General features: G+C 39.5%; 1 protein-coding gene across 2 annotated transcripts in view; it reads left to right on the top strand.

Annotated features, from left to right (window-relative positions):
* Nucleotides 1-16,596, top strand: part of LOC127855532 (SWI/SNF-related matrix-associated actin-dependent regulator of chromatin subfamily A-like protein 1) — a 45,896-nt gene that overhangs the window by 15,236 nt on the left and 14,064 nt on the right. The window contains exons 8-14 of one of the 2 annotated variants that reach the window (XM_052391250.1): nucleotides 4,586-4,803; nucleotides 8,406-8,538; nucleotides 8,975-9,045; nucleotides 10,578-10,677; nucleotides 12,048-12,233; nucleotides 13,866-13,966; nucleotides 15,533-15,620. In XM_052391250.1, coding sequence (XP_052247210.1) covers nucleotides 4,586-4,803; nucleotides 8,406-8,538; nucleotides 8,975-9,045; nucleotides 10,578-10,677; nucleotides 12,048-12,233; nucleotides 13,866-13,966; nucleotides 15,533-15,620 — 897 coding nt within the window. The remainder of the gene's footprint in view (nucleotides 1-4,585; nucleotides 4,804-8,405; nucleotides 8,539-8,974; nucleotides 9,046-10,577; nucleotides 10,678-12,047; nucleotides 12,234-13,865; nucleotides 13,967-15,532; nucleotides 15,621-16,596) is intronic. The other variant, XM_052391251.1, reaches the window with a different exon arrangement.

The following is a 16,596-nucleotide window of genomic DNA, read 5'->3' as shown; positions in this document are numbered from 1 at the left end:
ATTTGCTCCATCTATTTGGAGACCTCTATATTGACCCTAATATTGTCATATGCCAGCTTCCAGGCAAAGTGATCCCTATATTGACACCTACATGATCATGCGCAGGGTGCCAGGTGGGATATCCCAATATTGACCCCTATATTATGATGCACAGGCTGCCAGTCGTATGATCCCTATATTGGCCCCAATATTATCATGTACAGGCTTCAAGGCGGATGATCCCTAAATTGACCTATTCATGATCATGTGCAGGCTGCCAGGCGGGTGATCCCTTTATTGACCCCTTTTTAGCTCATCTATGTTTTGAAAAAAATTATGAGCTATTGTCATCACCTTGGCGTCGGCATCGGTGTCCTGTTAAGTTTTGCGTTTAGGTCCACTTTTCTCATAAAGTATCAATGCTATTGCATGCAAACTTGGTACACTTACTTACTATCATGAGGGGACTGGGCACTTACTATCATGAGGGTCTGGGCAGGCAAAGTTAGATAACTCTGGTGTGCATTTTGACAGAATTATGTGCCCTTTTTATACTTAGAAAATTGAAAATTTTGGTTAAGTTTTGTGTTTAGGTCCATGTTATTCCTTAAATATCAAAGCTATTGCTTTCATACTTGCAGCACTTACTAACTATCATAAGGGGACTGTGCAGGCAAAGTTATGTAACTCTGACTGGCATTTTGACAGAATTATGTGCCCTTTTTATACTCAGAAAATTGAAAATTTGGTTAAGTTTTGTGTTTAGGTCTACTTTATACCTTAAGTATCAAAGCTATTTCTTTCATACTTGCAACACTTACTAGCTATCATAAGGGGACTGTGCAGGCAAAGTTATGTAACTCTGACTGGCATTTTGACGGAATAATGGGCTCTCTATACTCAGAAAATTTAAAATTTGGTTAAGTTTTGTGTTTTGGTCCACTTGACCCCTAAAGTATCATAGATATTGCTTTCATACTTGGAACACTCGCAAACTATCATAAGGAGACAGTAAAAGACAAGTTGCATAACTCTGGTTGTCATTTTTACGGAATTATGCCCTTTTTTTTGACTTTAAAGTAACTTTGAATATATGGTTAAATTTTGTGTTTAGATCCACTTTACTTCTAATTTATCACGGCTATTGCTTTCAAACTTCAAATACTTTCATGCTATCATGAGGGTACTTTACCTGGCAAGTTGAATTTTACCTTGACCTTTGAATGACCTTGACTCTCAAGGTCAAATTATTAAATTTTGCTTAAATTGCAATACCTTCTTTAATTATAATTAGATACTTTGACAAAACAACTCTTACCTGACATACCACAATAGACTCCACCCACACCATCCCCCAAGACCCCCCCCCCCCCCCCCCCCCGAATCCCCCCCTCAAAAAAAAGTTTTTTTTCTTTCTTAAAGATCATCTAATAAATGACCATCACACCCTAACACTATACCCCCCCCATCCCCCGGTCGGTTGGTCTGTCTGTCGGTCTGTATTAAGTGTCCGCTCTCTAATTCAAGAAGTTTTCATCCGATCTTCACCAAACTTGGTCAGAAGTTGTATCTACATGATGTCTAGGCCAAGTTCGAACATGGGCCTTGCCGGGTCAAAAACTAGGTCACGGGGTCACTTAGTGCGTTTTGAACATTTAGCATATTGTCCGCTCTCTAATTCAAGAAGTTTTCATCCGATCTTCACCAAACTTGGTCAGAAGTTGTATCTAGATGATCTTAAGGCCAAGCTCGAACATGGGCCTTGCGGGGTCAAAAACTAGGTCACAACATTCAGCATGGTGTCTTCTCTCTTATTCAAGTAGTTTTCATCCGATCTTCACCAAACTTGGTCAGAAGTTTAATCTAGATGATCTGATGGCCAAGTTCATGGGCCATGCCAGATCAGAAACTAGGTCACAGGGTCATTTAGTTCATTTTACACATTGAGCATGGTGTCCGCTCTCTATTTCAAGTAGTTTAAATCGGATCTTCACCACACTTGGTCAGAAGTTGTAACTAGATGATGTGAAGGTCATGTTTAAACATGGTCCATGCAGGGTCAAAAATTTAGGTCACTTAGTGTGTTTTAAACCTCACCATGTTGTCCGATCTGTAATTCAAGTAGTTTTTATTCAATCTTCACCAAAATTGGTCAGAAGATGTATCTTGCTAATGTCAAGGGCAAGTTTGAATATGGGTCATGCCGGGTCAAAAACAAGGTCACGGGGTCACTAAGTGCGTTTTAAACATCACAATGTTGTCCGCTCTCTAGTTCAAGTAGTTTTCATACAATCTTCACCAAACTTGGTCAGAAGTTGTATCTAGATGATGTCTAGGTCAAGTTTGAATATGGGTCATGCCGGGTCAAAAACTAGGTCACGGGGAATCTTAGTGCGTTTTAAACCTCACCATGTTGTCCGCTCTCTAATTATCCCCCGCCAGAGGCGGAGGGATATTGTTTTGGCGTTTTCCGTCCGTCCGGCCGTCCGTCTGTCCGTCCGGCACTTTTGTGTCCAGAGCCATATCTTGGAAGTTCTTTGGTGGATTTCATTTAAACTTGGTATGAGTATATATATGCATAAGAGGATGATGCACGCCAAATGGCATTGTACACCATCTGTTAAAAACAGACTTATGGCCCTTTGTATCTTGAAAAAATGCTTTTTAGTGTCCGGAGCCATATCTTGGAAGTTCTTTGGCGGATTTCATTTAAACTTGGTATGAGTATATATATGCATTTATCCCCTGCCAGAGGCGGAGGGATATTGTTTTTGGCGTTGTCCGTCCGTCCGACTGTCCGTCCGTCCGGCACTTTTGTGTCCGGAGCCATATCTTGGAAGTTCTTTGGTGGATTTCATTTAAACTTGGTATGAGTATATATATGCATAAGAGGATGATGCACGCCAAATGGCATTGTACACCATCTGTTAAAAACAGACTTATGGCCCTTTGTATCTTGAAAAAATGCTTTTTAGTGTCCGGAGCCATATCTTGGAAGTTCTTTGGCGGATTTCATTTACACTTGGTATGAGTATATATATATGCATAAGAGGATGATGCACGCCAAATGGCATTGTACGCCATCTGTTAAAAACAGACTTATGGCCCTTTGTATCTTGAAAAAATGCTTTTTACTATAGGCACTTTTGTGTCCGGAACCATATCTTGGAAGTGCTTTGGGGGATTTCATTTAAACTTGGTATGAGTATATATATGCATAAGAGGATGATGCACGCCAAATGGCATTGTACACCATCTGTTAAAAACAGACTTATGGCCCTTTGTATCTTGAAAAAATGCTTTTTAGTGTCCGGAGCCATATCTTGGAAGTTCTTTGGCGGATTTCATTTACACTTGGTATGAGTATATATATGCATAAGAGGATGATGCACGCCAAATGGCATTGTACACCATCTGTTAAAAACAGACTTATGGCCCTTTGTATCTTGAAAAAATGCTTTTTACTATAGGCACTTTTGTGTCCGGAACCATATCTTGGAAGTGCTTTGGCGGATTTCATTTCAACTTGGTATGAGTATATATATGCATAAGAGGATGATGCACGCCAAATGGCATTGTACACCATCTGTTAAAAACAGACTTATGGCCCTTTGTATCTTGAAAAAATGCTTTTTACTATAGGCATTTTTGTGTCCGGAGCCATATCTTGGAAGCGCTTTGATCATTATGTTCATCCGTCCAATTTGCACCCATCCTCAAACAAAGCATATGTTGCGGGGATACCTTGGGCCTTTCAGGCCCTCTTGTTCAAGTAGTTTTCATCCAATCCTCACCAAACTTGGTCACAAGTTTTATCTAAATGATCTCTAGAACATGATTGAACATGGGCAATTCTGGGCCTAAAACAAGGTCACGGGGTCACTTAGTGCGTTTTTTAACAGTCAGCATGATGTCCGCTCTCTAATTCATGTAGTTTACATCAGATTTTCACCAAACTTGGTCAGAAGTTTTATGGAGATGATCTTAAGGCCAAGTTAGAACATGGGCCTTTTTGGGTCAAAAATTAGGTTAAGGGGTTACTTAGTGCGTTTTAAAAATTGAGCATGGTGTCCGCTGTTTTTTGTGAAGACGACATGCAAAATATTGTGTCAATGCGGCATGTGGGGTTATTCGTCAAGTCTGTGACAAAGCTCTAGTTTTATTTTTGAAATACCGTCCAACCATCCCACCCAAGAATCCCCTCCCCCCCCCAAAAAAATAAATTGCATTTTTGGGGGGATTTTTGGAAGAAAATGTAATAAATGACCACACCCCCACACTATACACCCCCCTCCACTCCACCCCTCCTTCCTTTGTGATTCAAATTGAGACAGGTCCCTTCACCTTTAAAAAGAAAAATAGATGAGCTGTCTGCACCCACAAGGCGGTGCTCTTGTTTATTATATGCAGGCTGCCAGGCAGGTGATACCTATATTAACCCCTATATTATCATGCACAGGCTGCCAGGCATATGATCCCTATATTGACCCCTATATTATCATACACAGGCTGCAAACCATATGATTCCTATATTGACTCTTATATTATAATGGGCAGTCTGCAAGGTGGGTTATCCCTAAATTGACCCCTATATTATCATGCGCAGACTGCCAGGCGGGTGATCCTACTCAGTGGCACACCAGCTCTGTCCCGCCCCTCGGAACTGTACACCCAGATCAACGCAGTGTGCCCGTACTTGTTCAAGTACCACGACTTTGGTGTGCGCTACTGTGATGGGCGCCAGGAGAGATGGGGCTGGGACTATACGGGCTCATCCAATATGGGAGAGCTGCAGATACTCTTGGAGGAAAGGGTGATGATCAGGTGAGATACTGGGACTATACGGGCTCATCCAATATGGAAGAGATCCAGATTGTGTTAGAGGAGAGGGTGATGATCAGGTGAGATACTGGGACTATACGGGCTCATCAAATATGGAAGAGATCCAGATTGTGTTAGAGGAGAGGGTGATGATCAGGTGAGATACTGGGACTATACGGGCTCATCCAATATGGAAGAGATCCAGATTGTGTTAGAGGAAAGGGTGATGATCAGGTGAGATACTGGGACTATACGGGATCATCCAATATGGGAAATCCAGATTGTGTTAGAGGAGAGGGTAATCATCAAGTGAGATACTGGGACTATACAGGGTCATCCAATATGGGAGAGCTGCAGATAGTGTTACAGGAAAGGGTGATGATCAGGTGAGATACTGGGACTATACAGGGTCATCCAATATGGGAGAGCTGCAGATAGTGTTAGAGGAAAGGGTGATGATCAGGTGAGATACTGGGACTATACGGGCTCATCCAATATGGGAGAGATCCAGATTGTGTTAGAGGAAAGGGTGATGATCAGGTGAGATACTGGGACTATACGGGATCATCCAATATGGAAGAGATCCAGATTGTGTTAGAGGAGAGGGTGATGATCAGGTGAGATACTGGGACTATATGGGCTCATCCAATATGGGAGAGATCCAGATTGTGTTGGAGGAGAGGGTGATGATCAGGTGAGATACTGGGACTATACGGGATCATCCAATATGGAAGAGATCCAGATTGTGTTAGAGGAGAGGGTGATGATCAGGTGAGATACTGGGACTATACGGGATCATCCAATATGGAAGAGATCCAGATTGTGTTAGAGGAGAGGGTGATGATCAGGTGAGATACTAGGACTATATGGGCTTATCCAATATGGAAGAGATCCAGATTGTGTTAGAGGAAATGGTGATGATCAGGTGAGATACTGGGACTATACGGGATCATCCAATATGGAAGAGATCCAGATTGTGTTAGAGGAGAGGGTGATGATCAGGTGAGATACTAGGACTTTATGGGCTTATCCAATATGGAAGAGATCCAGATTGTGTTGGAGGAGAGGGTGATGATCAGGTGAGATACTGGGACTATACGGGATCATCCAATATGGAAGAGATCCAGATTGTGTTAGAGGAGAGGGTGATGATCAGGTAAGATACTGGGACTATATGGGCTCATCCAATATGGGAGAGATCCAGATTGTGTTAGAGGAGAGGGTGATGATCAGGTGAGATACCGGGACTATACAGGGTCATCCAATATGGGAGAGCTGCAGATAGTGTTAGAGGAAAGGTTGATGATCAGGTGAGATACTGGGACTATACAGGGTCATCCAATATTGGAGAGCTCCAGATAGTGTTAGAGGAAAGTTTGATGATCAGGTGAGATACTGGGACTATACGGGGTCATCCAATATGGGAGAGCTCCAGATAGTGTTGGAGAAAAGTGTGATGATCAGGTTAGATACTGGGACTATACGGGGTCATCCAATTCGGGAGAGCTGCAGATTGTGTTAGAGGAAAGGGTGATGATCAGGTGCGATCCTGGGACTATACGGGGTCATCCAATATGGGAGAGCTGCAGATAGTATTAGAGGAAAGTGTGAAGATCAGGTGAGATACTGGGACTATATGGGGTCATCCAATATGGGAGAGCTGCATATAGTGTTAGAGGAAAGTGTGATGATCAGGTGAGATACTGGGACAAAAGGGCTCATCCAATATGGGAGAGCTGCAGATTGTGTTAGAGGAAAGGGTGATGATCAGGTGCGATCCTGGGACTATACGGGGTCATCCAATATGGGAGAGCTGCAGATAGTATTAGAGGAAAGTGTGAAGATCAGGTGAGATACTGGGACTATATGGGGTCATCCAATATGGGAGAGCTGCATATAGTGTTACAGGAAAGTGTGATGATCAGGTGAGATACTGGGACTATACGGGCTCATCCAATATGGGAGAGATCCAGATTGTGTTAGAGGAGAGGGTGATGATCAGGTGAGATACTGGGACTATACTAGATCATCCAATATGGAAGAGATCCAGATTGTGTTAGAGGAAAGGGTGATGATCAGGTGAGATTCTAGGACTATATGGGCTCATCCAATATGGGAGAGATCCAGATTGTGTTACAGGAGAGGGTAATGATCAGGTGAGATACTGGGACTATACAGGGTCATCCAATATGGGAGAGCTGCAGATAGTGTTAGAGGAAAGGTTGATGATCAGGTGAGATACTGGGACTATACAGGGTCATCCAATATTGGAGAGCTCCAGATAGTGTTAGAGGAAAGTGTGATGATCAGGTGAGATACTGGGACTATACGGGGTCATCCAATATGGGAGAGCTCCAGATAGTGTTGGAGGAAAGTGTGATGATCAGGTTAGATACTTGGACTATACGGGGCCATCCGATTCGGGAGAGCTGCAGATTGTGTTAGAGGAAAGGGTGATGATCAGGTGAGATCCTGGGACTATACGGGGTCATCCAATATGGGAGAGCTACAGATAGTATTAGAGGAAAGTGTGAAGATCAGGTGAGATACTGGGACTATATGGGGTCATCCAATATGGGAGAGCTGCATATAGTGTTAGAGGAAAGGGTGATGATCAGGTGAGATACTGGGACTATACGGGCTCATCCAATATGGGAGAGCTGCAGATAGTGTTAAAGGAAAGGTCGTTGATCAGGTGCATGAAATTGGTGTTCAATAAGGGTTCATACTCGGTAACATTGTTATGTATTGTATCAGACTTGATTGTGTTATACATATAAGCCACGCTTTGGGGGAAAACTAAATGTGTGTGCGTAGTATCATGAGTGTAGTCCGCACAGGCTAATCTATGACAACTTTTGCCAAGACTAGTTTTTTGTTTACAAGAGACATCTTTAAAAGCAAAATTTTCATTAAAGCAGAAAGTATTGTCCCCCATACGCCTGTGTAGACTGCTAATCTGGGACGATACTTTAAGCACATGCATCAAGCTGTTTTTCCTAGAAACTGGGTCATATGTATTAGGTGTGTAAATTGTTATTAGTATAGTGTAATGCTAAAGAACTTCTTGAATGTTTTGTACTTGACTGGATTGTGTTTTACTCATCTATGACATATTCATCAGGTCTGAAATTTGTGAAAAATATTCTTAACAGTTGATCAAATGTCATGATTTGGGCATGTTTTACTGTACACTTACTTATAATCCAGGTTTTGTGAGCGAAATACAGGTTTGTATTTGTACACTCTAAAAAAACTTAATTTATAACATATATTATATAAAAAGTTCAGGAAGTAAGTGATCATTTACAAATGTTCTATACTATTTTAGATCAGTAAAGATAAATTAAAATATATTTGATGCGAATCAGCCATGAGTATGACACCTTTTTTTCATACAAAAAATACTGATTTTCAATTTTTCTAAACATGCATTGTCCTAAAAAAGGATTCATCCTTAAAGATGTGAACTGACATGACATTATCCAGTTATACAAAATTTGCTTCTTGCAAGTATTTTTAATAGAAACGTCTCTTCTGAGCAATAATCTCATTAAAGTGGAAAGTGTCATCCGTGTTTTACAACTTACCACCACAATTTTCAGGCGCCTCAAAAAGGACGTACTGACAGAGCTGCCAGACAAAATCCGTAAGATGATCCTGCTTGACCCTGGGTCAATCAAGGTCAGCAGGGAGTTGAGGTCAGCATCAAAGGTCATGACCTCTGCTAACCTAAAGGTACTGAGGGACACTTCAATTTGTGTAGTCCATTGAAAATTTCATTTATTAATAAGTTATTTTAGTAGCCTGGCTATTTTCGCAACTGGAAACATCACATGCTTCTACATGAAATTTCAGGTCACAATTCAAGGTTGTTTTCATAAATTTTCTTCTCCGCTCTGTAGCTTTTAAAATCTTTGGAGGATTAAAATTTTCTTCGGATTATTATTTACATATATTTGCAAACAATTGTTTGTGCAAACTAAACTCTGTGCACTTCAATAAAAGTCAAATTTCACAAAGGTCAAAAGTCATACAATCAAATGTTTGTTCTTTAACATTTCAACGCCTATTCCTATCTCTTCTAACTTAAAGGTACTGTGGACACTTGCATGCATACATGCTTGTGTTTCAGACATTACTTCTTCAATGAAAACTAACTGATTCTTTTCAGAAAAAGGATGAGCAAGGTGCTTTGTTGGATTTTTTCCACAAGTCTGGCTTTGCAAAGATGAAGGCTATCAAGTAAGTTCGAGCCTTCACTTGTTGCACAGATTTTACGGCTCTGATACACACTTTGATGTGTTTGTATTAACTTAGAAAATCAAACTAAATATAAAAACTTACTAGGTTCAAGTTTTAAATTCTTCATTTCAAACCCTACGATACTGATGAGTAGCAAATGCTGGTTGCATATTGCAACCCATTCAAAGGGCGTCAACCTCGGACATTTCTGATAAACTTTGCTTAGGTCTGGTATTATTCCCAAAACTGTCGGTCCTTGTGTCTTACAAAAAAACACAAACTTTTTGGTTAAATATGAAAACAAAACTATGAATATTTAAAAAAAGACTGGTTTATGTAAAAAGATTTTATGTTAAAAGATTGTTTAACGTTAAAATAGAATAGATTTTACCAACCAGTCAAATTTACCATATGGTGTATAGAACAGGCTTAAGTTCAGTTGTGATTTTATTAACCAGGTTTTTAACCAGGTTTTCCGAAGGAAAAAACTGGTTATTAGATTGGCAAATGCGGGCGGGCTGGCTGGCTGGCTGGCAGGCGGGCGGAACAAGCTTGTCCAGGCCATAACTTTGTCGTTCATTGTGAGATTTTAAAATCATTTGGCACATTTGTTAACCATCATTAGACGGTGTGTCGCGCGAAAAAATTACGTCAATATCTCCAAGGTCAAGGTCACACTTTGAGTTCAAAGGTAAAAAATAGCCATAAATGAGCTTGTCTGGGCTATAACTATGTCATTCATTTATATGAGATTTTAAAATCATTTGGCACATTTGTTCACCATCATGGGATTGTGTGTCGCACGAAAGAATCACGTCAATATCTCCAATGTCGAGGTCGCCACAACTAAAAATAGATTTATTTTAAAACAAACTTACAAAGGGGGTTAATTTTGTTTGTTCATTTCAAAAGTTCAGTTTGAGTTGTCTCCCTTTATCAGATTTTTTTTCACAATGAAAACCTGGTTTTGTGACAATTTTGTCCCTTGTTGTATTTTAACATAGTGAACATTATTACAATAAAAAAAAACACACCCTATAAATGGTTTATTCTATAGATTGGTGAAAGTCAACTGTTATAATGATAAAAATAAACTCTATAAATGGTATTTTCTATTGTTTGGTTAAAGAAGAACAAGGTCCATTAAAATCTGGTGAGGTACATAAGTTATTGGACCTCATGTCCTGAAAGATTTTTTGTCTTTGGCAAGGGGTTGGCATATAGCTATTTTCAATTTACTCCTGAGCCCACTTGTTAAGCAGGTTTTCAATGTGCGTTGAAAATTATGGTAACAAGATTGGTGTATGTCTGGCGGGCATCATCAAACAGGTTTAGGTTGATAAATTTACTTTTAATCAATTAATTCAACTTAGACTGACCTAAATGGCCAATGGGCTATTTCATTATTAATTTGATTTGATTGTAACAAGTTTTACCAACAGGATTTTCGTTTAGAAGGGACTTCCTTAACATGCACAGGCTTATCTGGGGCGACACTTTAGGTACATGCTCTTGATTATATTCTGCTCCAGGAACTATGTAGAGGAGCTTCTGGAGGGGGAGAACAAGTTCCTAATTTTTGGTCACCATGGCGACATACTGGACGGCATTGAGGAAATCGTGAAAGCAAAAGTAATGCAGTGTTTTTATGCTCCCCATATATATATATCCTTGTTTATCCACCATTTTGGAAATGGGACCAGGGCCCTTTTGATTGGGAAAACTCATGTTTTTTTACTAAAATTGAGAAATTGGTGTATTTTAGTTTTTGCTTAAGATTTAAGTAACAGAGCTGGATGGGAGATGAGATGAATTTTAAGAGTTTTTTTTACCGGAACCTTTAAATCAGAATTGTTAGGTTTCATTTGGGAAAAATATATGCTTTTTTCTATGGGAATTGTGAAAGAAAAAAACACTTTCCACTGACTGAAAACTGATAAAATGCTTTTTGTGTTATCAAATTTTTCCTTTTGTGCTTTACTGACAAAATGATGACTAGCCTCGTTTAATTGGAGGTGAGTGTCCTGCCACTGAATGTATTTTTTACATTTGCTACCAATAATATATCAAAGTGATTTATATCCATCTGTGTAATGTAATGAAAGACTACCTGATAGATATTCTTCCTACATACACCATTTAGAATTTAATATACATACATGTATATATTCATTTACCAGTTAAATATCCTGTGTATATTACATTAATCTTGTGAAAACAGGTGTGTATATTACATTAATCTTGTGTAAACAGGTGTGTATATTACATTAATCTTGTGTAAACAGGTGTGTATATTACATTAATCTTGTGAAACAGGTGCCACACTAAATGTTGAAAAACACCCTAGGAAAAAACAACAGTGTTCACAATATTCTTAATCAAACAAATAAGCCTTGCTCTGTGAAAAGGGGGTTTAATGTATGTATTTATAGCGCAGTTCGCACAGGCTGATTAGGGACATAAACTGCCCTATCTGGGTTTTTGCTAAGAATAGATTTTATCCCACTTTTACAGCGAATTTGGTTGATTAAAGCCCCGTTGATTAAATTTCTGCTATAATCAACGGCACGTCATGACGTCATTGTTTCAACAAAATGACGTCATAAATCAAGCGAAAATATCCAGTTTTGTTTAAATATAAAGGTTTACTGAATGAAAAGTGGGATAAATAGAATAATAGATTAGTGTTGATTATAGATCAGGTTTATCCTGCTCGGCACGAAAACTAAAAAGCACTCGCCAAGGCTCGTGCTTTTTGTTTTCTAAGCCTTGCAGTATAAACCTGATCTATAATCAACACTAACCTATTATTCTCTATGTCTTTAAATGAAAAATACCATAAAAGCGAAAAGCGTTGTCTTGGATAAGCTTCTGAGGACTTCATAGGCTAACCTGGGACAACACTTCCCATGTACATTTAGCCCCGTTTTCCCAGATTGTAGCCCAATTGTTTTATAAATTTATGACTTTCCTGGAAAAAACACACATATCACTTTCCTTAGATTGGTACCCAATATATCCGTATCGATGGCAAGACAAGCTCCGAGCAGCGAAACGTTTTCTGTCAGAAGTTCCAACTCCGTGACGACATACGGGTTGCCATCTTGTCCATCACGGCCTGCAATGCGGGTCTCAACTTGTCTGCTGCTAACCTGGTCGTATTTGCAGAGCTCTTCTGGAACCCAGGGGTAGGATCATGATTCCATTTCCTCTTCTTAACTTACAATAAAAATTTTTTTTCTCCAGTATATGTATCTTGACAATGTTCAGTCGATTTATTCCCCCAACCCCTCCTCTGATCAGCAAGCATAATTGCTTATGGGTCATATGTCACATTTGTTGACAAACATTGTTAAAACTTCTTGTCAGCAGCTTTTCCGGAACCTCGAGGTATGCTCATGTTCCTGATAATTATTATGTTGATTGATTATTCTTTATACACTTGAATGCTGCTCTTTATAAAAACCATTCAATCAACTTTAAGTAAGTCTCAGTGACTAACAAGTGCGCTGTTACAAAATGTTTTTCGTTATTTACTTAAGTATTGGTAATTTGAATTTGTATATAAGCTTTGCTGTTAGAATACTAGGGGGGTTTAAAGCAAGTGTGTAAGGTTTTGTCCCATTTTCTATAGAATGCTTGTGTGAATTTCTAATTGCTTAGCTTTTATTTTGAAGCAACTTCCATGTTAGTTTCTGTGACAATTAAATGTATTGAACCAAATATTTTTCATTAATATCTTCAGTATAAGTAATTTGAATTTCTTTATTAGGTTTGCTTTTTAAAAAGCGTGTATAATGTTAGTGCTTAAAGTATTGTCCCCGATTAGCTGTACTCATCATCGATTAGACCCGATTCAAGTATGAAATCTTCAGGAGTAAAGACACACCTTCGTGTTGGACCAATGAAATCACTCATGTGTTTAAAATGTCGGCCAGTCGAAATGTATGTAAACAAAGGTTTCAAACAGCACTCGACAGTTAGTTTTTATGCATAATGTAACAGCAAAAACAACAAGAATGTTTTTTCATACGTTTTATTGAATTATGGTACTGAGGTCTGAGAACTTTGCAGGAAAAATGCCCTATTTCTGTCTTGGATCTGGTCAGATTGATGACAAGTAGGTCAAACGAGTTGTGTATCTAAATTTTCGGACACAAAATAAAAATAATATATTTTTGATACGTTTTATTGAATTATGGTACTGAGGTCTGAGAACTTTGCAGGAAAAATGCACTTTTTCAGTCTTGGATCGGGTCAGATTGATGACAAGGTCAAACGAGTTGTGTATCTTAATTTTCAGACACAAAATAAAATAATTATTTTAAAGTGTCAGAAAACTTAAGAGTTATTATGGTACCACTGACCTTTGTGCCCTCAGATGCCCCTGAGCTTTGTGTCCTCAGATAATTACCTGTGACCTTCTTTTCCTCAGGCAATAATAACCTCTTACCTTTGTGAACTCAAGTAATAATTTCCCCCTGACCTTTGTGCACTCAGATAATGATTTACCCCTGACATTTTTGAACACACGTAATAATTTTCCCTTGACCTCTGTGTCCTCAGTTAATGATTTGCCTCTGATTTGTGTGCCCTCAGATAATTATTTGCCCCTGACCTTTGTACCTTAAGATAATCTAACATTTGTGCACTCAGATAATGATTTGCCCCTGACTTTGTGCACTCAGATAATAATTTGCCCCTGACCTTTGTGAACTTAGATAATGATTAACCCCTGAATTATTTGTCCTTAGACAATGATTTCTCTCTGGCCTATATGTACTCAGATAATAATTTTCCCCTGACCTTTGTGTCCTCAGATTCTGGTTCAGGCAGAGGATCGCGCCCACCGTATCGGCCAGCAGGACTCTGTGGTTGTGCAGTACCTTGTAGCCACGGGCACATCGGATGACCACATCTGGTATAGCTATGGTGTTCATCATTTTCCGGATGAAAGTGTAGCTCGCTCTGGGAAACAAGGCTAAATGCATATGCACAAAGTGTCGTCCCAGATTAGCCTGTGCAGTGTGATCAGGCTTATCAGGGACGACACTTTCGGTTTTTATTTTGTTTTAAAGAAGTCTCTTCTAAACAAATCTCCAATCTAATTAGAAAGTGTTGTCCCTGATTATCATGTGGGAACTGCACTGGTTTATTTGGGATGACACTTAACGCTAATGAATAGAGCCCTGTTTTCTCAGAGGTAGGTTCATCTGGGTGTAGTGTGTCAGGAAAAGATCCAGGATAATTGAAAGGTAGATTGTGCTGCTGAAAGAGGGGCAGTTTGGAATGCATGGCTAGGAGACATTTTGCCCTTATTTGCTGAATCCAAGGATCTTTTTAGTGTACGACTTGTAATTAAAGGTTTTTAAGCACAGAGTTTGCATTTGGCATTTGATGCTTCCATATCTCGATCGAATTTGAAGTGTTTTTAATCATTTTTGTGTTGACCTTTGCTTTGGTGTATATGAACATTGGTAATAGACTAAAGTCATAACAACACAGTTAGTTAATGGATGATGAACATCTGTGTAATAGGACAGGGGAGTAGTGTAGCCAGCGATTTTTTCCTTATTGGGAAAAGTACAAGAACCAATCAAAATTAGGAAAAATTTGCGCAAAAAAAAACTTAAATTGGGAAAATTTGTGTCATGAAATCTTCAGATTGGGAAATGTGTGTATTGGATTTATTCGCAACAAATACTTTAAAATTGATAAATAAGCGTTGCCAAGTTGTCAATATTATTAAAACTTAGGTCCAAGCCAGAGGTCCAAGCCAGAGAGCTGCATAGGGAAATTAGGTAGTAAGTATTAAGATTTTTGCGAACAGCAAAAGGGAAATTTGTATTTTTTTCCCATTGGGAAACTGATGTTTTCATGTACTTTATAAAGAAGGAAAGAAATTGCTGTGTTGTAGGTTACAACTAGAACATCAGTTGACTGCTGCATAAAGTGTCTTACATTGTGTACAGTCTAGTTGTAAACAGGCTATTTGCAAACTAAACATGTGCAGACAAGCTTTTATTTAAATCAAGAGCAATTTCTGGTTCAATATAAAAGTAAATTGGATTTAATTTGTAACCAATGTCAAGTATTCTTGATACTAGAACATAGGAATTATAGGTTTATGTTGTGATATTTCATTAAAACACAAAAATCAGACAATTAATGTCTTCACCATTGTCAATATAGATTTAGCATATGAAACTCGCTCTGGAAAAATATGGCATAATGCATGTGCTTAAAATGTCATCCTAGATTAGCATTTACAGTCTAATCAGGGACAACCCTTTCTGCTTTAACTGGATTTTCAAAAAGAAGCGACTTCCTTCAAATGAATAATTCCAAACAGCACAAAGTGTTGTTGCTGATTATACTGTGCGGACTTCACAGGCTTATCTGAGACGACACTGCACAATCATGCATTAAGCCCCTTTTTCGCAGCACATGGCTTATATATCTATGCTTTGCTATGACAAAAATTCAGGCCTATGATACAGAAGAAGTTGGATGTTCTGGGTCGGGCGGGGCTGACCAAGGACAACTTCTCCTCCGCAGAGACCACTCAACTCACGGTAGGAATACACTGTGGCATTGTCACTGACCACACAACTCACGGTAGAAATACACTGTGCACATGTCACTGACCACTCAACTCACGGTAGGAATACACTGTGCACATGTCACTGACCACTCAACTCACGGTAGGAATACACTGCACATGTCACTGACCACTCAACTCACGGTAGGAATTCACTGTGCACATGTCACTGACCACTCAACTCACGGTAGGAATACACTGTGGACATGTCACTGACCACTCAACTCACTGTAGTATACACTGTGGACATGTCACTGACCACACAACTCACTGTAGGAATACACTGTGGACATGTCACTGACAACACAACTCACGGTAGGAATACACTGTGGACATGTCTCTGACCACTCAACTCATGGAAGGAATACACTGTGGCAATGTCACTGACAACACAACTCACGGTAGGAATACACTGTGGACATGTCACTGACCACACAACTCACTGTAGGAATACACTATGGACATGTCACTGACACAACTCACGGTAGGAATACACTGTGGACATGTCACTGACGCAACTCACGGTAGGAATACACTGTGGACATGTCACTGACACAACTCACGGTAGGAATACACTGAAGACATGTCACAGACACAACTCACAGTAGAAATACACTGTGGACATGTCACTGACCACACAACTCACTGTAGGAATACACTGTGGACATGTCACTGACGCAACTCACGGTAGGAATACACTGTGGACATGTCACTGACCACACAACTCACGGTAGGAATACACTGTGGACATGTCACTGACCACACAACTCACGGTAGGAATACACTGTGGACATGTCACTGACGCAACTCACGGTAGGAATACACTATGGACATGTCACTGACGCAACTCACGGTAGGAATACACTATGGACATGTCACTGACACAACTCACGGTAGGAATACACTGTGGACATGTCACTGACCACTCAACTCACGGTAGGAATACACTG

This window comes from Dreissena polymorpha, chromosome 13, assembly GCF_020536995.1.
Source record: "Dreissena polymorpha isolate Duluth1 chromosome 13, UMN_Dpol_1.0, whole genome shotgun sequence".
NCBI classification, from domain to species: Eukaryota; Metazoa; Mollusca; class Bivalvia; order Myida; family Dreissenidae; genus Dreissena; species Dreissena polymorpha.
Note: the sequence above shows the minus strand (reverse complement) of the source record. Positions and strands in the feature narration are given on the sequence as shown.